Source organism: Phasianus colchicus, chromosome 18, assembly GCF_987193195.1.
Source record: "Phasianus colchicus chromosome 18, bPhaCol1.hap1.1, whole genome shotgun sequence".
Classification (NCBI taxonomy): Eukaryota; Metazoa; Chordata; class Aves; order Galliformes; family Phasianidae; genus Phasianus; species Phasianus colchicus.
The window spans coordinates 4,843,679-4,852,713 of record NC_143453.1 but is presented as its reverse complement, the minus strand read 5'-3'; the positions used below and the strand labels follow the sequence as shown (position 1 = coordinate 4,852,713).

The window sequence follows — 9,035 nt, the reverse complement described above, 5'->3', positions numbered from 1 at the left end:
GGCGGGAGGCGGAGGGGGCGCGGAGGGGCGCGCGCGGACGGCAGGGAGCGCCCCCCCCCCCACCTCGCCCCGTCCCGCCCCTCGCGGGCGGCGCCGCCGCACTGCGCACGCGCCAGCCGTCCCCCTCCGGAGCCAAACCGGGGCCGAGGGGGCGCGTGCGCTGTGGCGCCGCGCGCGCTCCTATTGGCGGGCCGGGCCGGGCTCGCGCCGCGCAGCACCTGAGGGAGCGGCCGTAACGGCTGCGGCTCCTCAAGCGAGCGGCTGTTCGCCGCCCGGTGCTACGGCACGGCTCGGTTAGCTTTGCAGGGAAACGTTTCTTACGTATTTATGGGATCAGGTTGGGATGAAGGCGCCATTCCTCATCTTTCCGTGCTGGCAGGGGTTCCCCTGGAAAATGGAGGCAGCGCGCAGCCGGGTCTTTGTGAAGGGGAGAGCGGCTGGAGCGGGGCGTGAGGGGAGCGCTGAGCGCCGAGCGGGGCGGGCTGGGCAGGGCTGTGGTCGGGAGGCAGCCCTGAGGATCCGCCGCAGGGCGCGTCTGCTCGTCAGCGAGAGCCGTTTTATAGAAGGGCACCTCGTGGAAGCTCTAAGAAAGCAGATGTGAAGCTATATTATACAGATCACAGAACGGCAGGGTTGGAAGGGACCTCAAGGATCATGAATCTCCAACCCCCTGCCACACGCAGGGCCACCAACCTTCCCACCTAATGCTAGACCAGGCTGCCCAGGGCCCCATCCAACCTGGCCATGAACACTTCCAGGGACGGGGCACCCACAACCTCTCTGGGCAGCTGTTCCAGCACCTCACCACTCTCTCTGTAAAGAATTTCCCCCGATGTCCAACCTAAATCTCCCCTCCCTCAACTTAAAACCATTTTCCCTCGTCCTGCAGTTATCAACCCTTTCAAAGAGTTGATTCCCCTCCTGTTTGTAGGCTCCCTTTAGGTACTGAAGGCTGCAATGAGGTCACCCTGCAGCCTTCTTTTCTCCAGGCTGAACAAGCCCAGCTCCCTCAGCCTGTCCTCATAGGGGAGGTGCTCCAGTCCCCTGATCATCTTTGTGGCCCTCCTCTGGACCCTCTCCAACAGCTCCCTGTCTTTCTTGTACTGGGGGCTCCACACTTGGACGCAGTACTGCAGATGGGGCCTCACAAGAGCAGAGTAGAATCCATGGGGAAGAGGTGTTGGTAATGCCCATCAAGTTCCCATGGGAGAACTTGATTTAAAGAAGTGGTTCCATTTGCACCTTGATTGCTACAAAACGCTAATTTAGTGCAGTATTTAGAGAGGCCGAAGCTGATTTCATGGTAAATATTAGTGATGGAAAGCTGTGAGGCTGGCTGCGTTAGTAAAGTAATAATCCTGGTAAGGGATTAAAGGGATTAAATACCTGATAATGTTAATTACATACCTGCTAATGCAGCGTTTTGCCCAGCTACTTCCCTGCCTTCCACGCTGTTCCTGTATATTGCAGTTGCTTTAATTCAGCAACGGCCTTCTGCCAGCCTGTAGATTTCACTGAAGTAATACAGCTTTTACCCTGTAAAACATGAAGTAGCTCTAATTTTGAAGGAGTAGTAGTAGTAACTTCCAGACCTTTGGCAATCTCAAACACAATTCACACGCTGAGTTTAATGTAGGCCCAATTTTTAATTAAATAAGACCCAAAGAACCCTGACGAACAGATACAGGAGATTTTATTTAACACTGTGTACAAAGAAAGGCTACAAATGCCTTAGACTTTTTTCCCCCAAATACAGTTTTTGTATCCTTTTCATACCACATATCTCAAAATTAAAAAAAAAAAAATCCTGAATGATTATTTCCCCCCTTTTTTCCATTTTTCATCACGCGTGCCTAAACTGAGAGATATTTAGCAGTCGTTTCAACACCTTTGAGTATTAAGCTATTAGGGTTGGTTTTCTTTGCAAAAACAGAGCACTGAGATACCGAAGCACTGACAACAGCAGTATGAGATGTCAAAAACAGACTCTGCAACACGGTGGAGTTAAAACAACGCCAGTAGTATTAATTCTGAAGAAACCCCAAATTATCCAAACAATAACAAGTTGTTTTTCTTCTACACCTGATAAATTATCACTCATTTTAGAATTTAATTGTATTTATATGTAAATAGTCTTATTACCTCCTTTCACTGGCGTTCTTCACGGATTATAAACACGTGTAATAGAGATAAGAACAAACTACACAACCAATATAGGCAAGAGAAGGCTTTGTTTTGCTCCCATTGCTTTTTGCTAGACAGACACAGGAAGGACAACACATCTCATGTGTCCTTCCGTGAGATCATACTTAACTTCACCGTACCATTGTGGTGCTCTCTGTCATCCAGCATTAATTCTTTACCCTCTTTTTGCTGCCTTGGATAGTACCTAGTCACTTTTAGCACTGATATCCCACCTCTGTAAAAGATCTGTCCTTGTGTATCCGGGATTCCAAATTACTGAGCGACTTGCAGAAGTTTTTGTATGTTAGTATGGAGCTCAAGATAAGATTTCTCCTAGGCTGTGAGATGCAGTGAGGAAGAGATGAGAGTGGATGCATTAGGAGAGGCTGTCGTGAAGAACCTTTCTGCTATGTCAGCATTTTCATTATGTTACTGCTGTGTTCGAAGGAGTTTTAATATTTAGATCAGTTTTCAGCTATTTCCATAATCCCGTAATGGTTATAGATGTCCTCTTCCAAAACATGACTAAAGTGGAAGAAATTTGAGCTTGCCTATTTATATTGGGGGTTGATAATTCAATTAGGCACTATAAAGAATGGGTCTGACCCATAATTGCTTTCTGGGCTTCGCCTGACCAGGGAAAACGTGAGCCTCTAAGGAGCAAGGCCACCTGCTCACTGGTGGACTCTTCCCATTGTGGTTCTTTGGCCATCTGTGGGAAGCAGCTATGTTCTCTTTCTAGGCAGGAAGCTGTTTTGTATACAAGCACGCTCTTCCATATATCCACAAGGATATAAATTGGTCCTGCAATAGAAATCACTCTGCAGATAAATGGTTCATCTGTAGAATGCCTTGAAATCTCAGAACATCTTGTCACTGCAATAATTACACAAACACAAGCCCTAGCAAAAAATCCAAAAAGAATTCTCCGTTCTGATGAATCATTTCAATGAGATGATTTGAGCATGACTGCAATTAAGGCAGAGCAGTAAAACAAATATTTTTTCTAGGCTTGGGCACTCTGTAATCATATTCATTCCCAAGTGTGCTTGAACAGGCGAAAAAATAGAACATCTCTTACTTGCAAAACAAGCCTGTACAAGCCTGGAGCATTAACACTACCTGGTCCACTCTGTACCACAAAGCTGGAAATATTCTAGCCATCTCCAGGAATAGCCCTGCTATAAACTCATTTCTACAGTATAGGATGATGTGTTTTCTGATAGAAAAGGAGAGGGTTTCTTACTGAAAGAGGAAACGTGACAGTAGAAAGTAAAGTGACATGGCAAGTGTTTGCACAGGTCACCTGCAGTGATGTTCTCCAATTCTACTTTTGGGTGGCAGAACCAACAGTGGAGGCCCTTGAATACTTTTCTCATTCTTAGCATTAGCATGTTTGCTTGACCCAGGCCTAAATCTAGCCATCTGTACATGGCAGGAGAATCGAGATAATGCATGTGCTCCATTTGCTTTGGCCCTACTGTTTCCACCATTCAATCAGTGCAGGGTGTTGTGGTATTCTATCCTTACAGCTCAGAAGCAGCCTCTTCCAGCTTAAGCTGTGTTCTAACCTCCTGGTTCCATTTTTCTTTGCAGTAGTGTTTCACCTTTGGTTTAACAGAAACTGTGGTGCTCTGTTGCCATAGAGGAAAAAAAAATGTACAGAGCATGTGATAAGCTTTGCTTTCTTGGCACTGAACTGTGAAGTTTCAGTAGTGAGAAAGAGGGTTGCAGCACATCAGAACTGGGAGGCTGCAGCAGCTGAATTCCTGACATTCCTAAATTAATGTTTATTTACTGACAAGGCAGTCAGTTATTGAGGCCACAGGTCTTCTTCTGTAATTTGAAAGGAGAGCTTCTGCTTTGTACAGCTCCAGATCATCTCATCAGAGTGATTTCTAATTGTTTTTCTGTTTTTTTTCAATTTTATATCATCTTTCTTCCCTAAGACTTTGGTAAGAAATACTAATTAGCTGCGAGTACCTCCTTCAATCAGCAGTCCTTTCTTGATTTTAAGGAAGATCCATGTACTTTCATCTACCCTGTGAAAACTTCCATGGAATGCATATGGGTATCCATTTAATTCTGGCTGAGAATGGAAGATTGCTAATATTAACTGAAAGGCTCCATGATCTCAGCTGCAAGAACCCTGTGTTAAAGGAAGTGGATGATATCAGACTGATTTTTCAGACAGCACTGCAAAGGGATGTTAGCAAAGCTTACAAAGAAAAACATACCTGGACTAAATAAAAACATAAGGAGGAACAAGTGACTGACTTGCCAACTACTCCAAATTTTGATTATTCTGAACATATTTACTTCCCTTTTCAGATTTTTCTGCAAGGAACAGAAGCAAATCCCTTAAATCTAGTGTGAATGTACTGGTCTTTTATTACTGCAAGTTTCTATCTTTTTGAATTGAAGCGAGAAAGAGCAGAGGCTTTTCTTAAACATCTCCCACTTCTTCCTAACATTGCCATGGTAAGAATGCCACATCTGACAGCACTGCCCCAGCAGAACGAGCCCTGAAAACAAAGGAATCATCAACCAGTGAGGAACCAGAGAGGGTCACTTTTTTCTCCATCAGATGGTAAGTATCTCTGAAAGCCATGCTGGCCAATTTACATTTTGTACATACTTCAAGGAATGGTACATTAAGAGAAATGAACAAGTTTTTATGCCTTCCAGTGTTACATTGGTGACAGGCAAACTAGAGGTCCACACATGCTTTACAGAACAATACATCCATTTAAATAAACTCATATAAAACTAACTCAATGGTGAAACACAATTTTAAACAGGTAAAATGAATAAGCTGTGAAAATACTGCAGCTTCCATCAACACGCTCTGTGGTTCTACCACCTCGTGGCCGACACAACATATTGCAGTTCTGCTTCATCTGCATGCTGACTGCCTTCACATGAGCAATGGAAAGTTGGAATCAAGGTGGGCAGCTGGCATCAGCAAATACAGTCAGTGCACAGCTGTACTTTGCCCTTAGCTGATACATGGAAAAATAGCAGCGTTCGAATACAGCCTGCAATGGCTTGGCTGCCACCTCAACTAGCTTAAAATTTTGCAAGGATAAAGAACACCAGCAGCATTTCAATTGATGTGTTTCATTTTAGTTTCAACCTCCTCCCATGAAAAGCACACACAAAACAAAGCTGAGAACGATCTAGTACTATTTACTTCTTGCCCATCATTAAAACTTTTCCCTTATTTTGCTTTACTTTTTAATTTAAAAAAAAAAAAACAAAAAAAACCAAAACTAATCAGTGTAAAAAAAAAAAAAAGAGAGAATTTTAGAATAGTTTCTAAATGCCAAGAAACCTATGCTTCTTTCTCTTCTTAAACTGGAGGTACAGTCTGTCCTAATGACCTGCAATATTTCTGCTGAAGCTGTTAATGTTTCAGCTGCACGTAGCTGAAAGCTGCTTCTTTAGAAATTTCTTTCCAATGCAACAGAAACAGGAAGAACACAAACTCTCAGTGCAGTTTTAAAGGGTAATTTTTGGCTAGTTTGCTCTTATGTTGTTTATATTGTATACTGTGTAATTTCTTACAGGAAATGGAGAAGTTTTCTGACACAGCTCTTAAATCAGAAGACCTGTAAAGCCACATAAAGTCCCTTTATGTTTTAAGTGTGATAAGGCTTATTAAAAACACAACAAAGTTTAAAAAAAACCCACACCCACAACATCCCTTGGAAAAGAATACAAAAGCCTTTTGGAAATGCTTCATTTCTGAACACAAACGTCTATCTGAAGAAAGACTTAAATTGCAAAATTAACAGAAATTCAAAAAAATCAATTCTCATATTTCAAATCAGTCCATGATTTCATCATTAGCAGAAACATCCGCTGTTTTTTCCAGCCCAAAATTACCAGCTTTGGGGAAAACATACTCAACAGAAATAATTAATGGGTTACGTTAAATTACCTTTTTTTTTTCCCTGATCCACATGCCTGCATGTTAGATTACATTACATTAGAACTGAGCATTGTAATTGAGAGACTAAAGCAACAACCTGTAACAGTAACCAAAGCAAAAGCCATTTCTCATCGTTACACACCATACATCAGTAACTTAATATTAATTTCCTATATAAATAAAAATAAAAAGTTGGGTAAAAGTAAATTGGCACAGTCATTATGGTATTGCTTTCCAGTTTCAACACTGCAAAGAGCAGCCACAGATTCTGAACACGGAAAGGAAAGGGCTCTGTCACCCAACCATCTCCTGTACTTTGCTTCTGCTGTTGGTTTGTGGGGCTTTTTTTCTTTCCAAAGCAGTCAGCAGCAGTGCCACTGCCTCAGATGCACCACACAACAGCTTGGAATGGGCAGTGTGCAGCTAGCAGGAAAAGGATTGTTATGGAACTGCTAGGTGGAAATGAGAACAAATACATAAAACCAAAACCACAGTGTGGTTTACTGGTCTGCCTGACTTAAGTCAAAAGTTTTCAAGATTGTGACTAATTTTTACCTTCAAAAAAGGCAGAAATAAATATAAAAAATGCTAAGCCTTCAAGTTTTCTTGCCTTCGTTCCCTCCCTCCCCCCAAAAGCACCTCCTACTATAAACAGTTTTTCTGTTTTCCAGATTCAGAAGTCGGAATGTAATGGAAATACATATAAGAGAGAGGGAATTTCTAGTTGTACATTACATTACAAAGAGGTTTGCTCCCAGACCTAAGAAGGGAGGGATACTAAGCAATATTAAATTCCTATAAGGATCCTTACAATAGCATGCAAAATGTTGATATACTCACAAAATCAGAATTTCTATTTTTTCCTTTTTGAATTTGTAACTTCACAGTACAATATTTTCTAATATTATGCAGCAGTCAAAATTACATTGACTACAAAATCATTTCCCTTCCATTATTTTTTTCTCTCCATTTGTTTGAAAGACTCCTTTGTTGGTGGTTTTTTATATATATTTTTGTTACTGAGAGACTGCAGATCACTCATCAGAAAACATAAAATTCAGCATCACGGGGGTTGCTTTCTCTGAGGCATTTCTCCTCAAATGATGTTGGCAACCCAACTACACCAATCAAGATCTGTCCTTCCCTCCCTTTCTCCATGCTGATTCCTCCCCTTGTCTTCACGCTGCACTTTTCTTCTTGCCTGGATGATGGATGGTTGCCACCAAACGGATGCTGCATAACTGGGTATGACGCAAAGGGGGCTGGAGTTGTTAATGAAAATGGAGCTATTCCCACCTCTCCCAGGATGTTTGGCACAGCTGCTTCATAGCCAGAACGCTTTGCTCTGGATGCCAGCAATTAGATTATGCTTTCAGTTCTCTAGACAAACACTGCTGTCCTTTACACCAGCATAACCCCCATGGCTCTGACCAACTTAGGCAGGAAGATACCAGCCCAGTATTTAGTGAAACCTGCTGTACTGCTCTGTGTGGTTCCACAGAAATCCCTTCACTGCTCTTACTTAAAACAGGCTTGAAATTTCTGAAGAGTACACATGCATGCTACTGGCTAGGTTGTCCATAAAGTACATTCTGACATATTTATCAAAGCATCTATCAGAAAACAACTCTCATAGAAGCAATGCACGTACAAAGCCTCCAAAATTCAAGTATATATCTATATATTAAAAAAAAAAAAAAAAAAATGTTCTGATAGGAGTAAGCAGCCAGGCAACCTGATAACCACTAATAATTTGTTTTGTCCACGAATGCTTGAATTATTTTTGCACTGTTAGCATCTTTTCTTTGGAGTGTTGGGAATTAACAGCCTTCCCAATTAATTTTCATTAAGTTTGGCAGAGTCTAAGGAATTTAGCAATCCTCTCTGGACAATATTGCTCCTGCAATATGCAAACAACCAAAGAATCACAAAGCACTGACTCAAACCGTCCCTGCCTCTCTTTAATTTGCTGTATTTATTTGTAGTGAAAAATCATTGAGTCTGGGCCCTTCAACACCCCCATCCCCCCAAAAATCCACACCATCAGAAGTGCAACATAGGCAAGAGCACAGCATCTCCTTGTACAAACATTTGCAGGAGAATGGGTGGGCAAGACAAATAAAAAAGTTTGAGTTGTATGCAAAACTGTTTCACTTCTTTAGAACCCTGTTCAAATCAGGACTTCAATTTCAGAGGAGGGTATCTTAGATCCCAGACCCTTCCCTTCTTTCCTCTTCTTGCAAAGCAATGCTATTTTTGTGGCCTAAAACAGTACTTTAAAAACAGCAGTTATTAAAGACACAGTTGTGATAGATCCTTTAACTCCCTCTCACTCAAAAAAAGGGTATCCTATCAAGTGGTCCGTTAGAAATCTTGACGTTTCTTTATGACAAATCCACAAAATGAGGAATACCTTCCATCACATTCCCAACAAGAATAACAGCCACCCTCCGTGGTGCATTTGTTCAAGTGTCTATTGCTCCTTCTAGTGGAGATTCTGCACAGCTCTACCTCCACTTCGATTCTCATTCTCCTGATCAAAAGTAGGTATTTTTCTACCTTCTCTTCAGCTTGCCACTGGTTAACAAACAGCAGAAGCACTGAGGGCCATCATTCCCCAGAACAGGAACAGGCCAGAAATGTCTGAAGAAACACCAGTCTTCCTTTTTTCAAGAGTGGCAGATTTATGCCAAGAACAGGTTGGGTTTGTGGTGTAGTTTTTTTTGGAGTCCTGTTGGCATCACAGACATCTACACCTCTGTGGAAAAGAGAATGCTTTGCCTCTTGCTGTCTGGGGTAGGGATGGTCTCTAGCTGCAGGAAGTACAGAAGGACTTGAACCTGGAAAGAGAAAGAAATAGGTAAAAAATAAAGCCTTGTTAACTCACTGTCATGCTGGCTGTTTCACAGCTGGCAGA

At 42.3% G+C, this 9,035-nt stretch overlaps 1 protein-coding gene across 1 annotated transcript in view; it reads right to left on the bottom strand.

Annotated features, from left to right (window-relative positions):
• Window positions 1-4,340: 4,340 nt before the first annotated feature.
• The window catches only part of BCR (BCR activator of RhoGEF and GTPase), a 98,548-nt gene continuing 93,853 nt past the window's right edge, over window positions 4,341-9,035 (bottom strand). Inside the window, exon 23 of the mRNA XM_031592300.2 lies at window positions 4,341-8,958. Within this exon, the coding sequence (XP_031448160.1) occupies window positions 8,869-8,958 (90 nt within the window). The 3' untranslated portion in view covers window positions 4,341-8,868. The remainder of the gene's footprint in view (window positions 8,959-9,035) is intronic.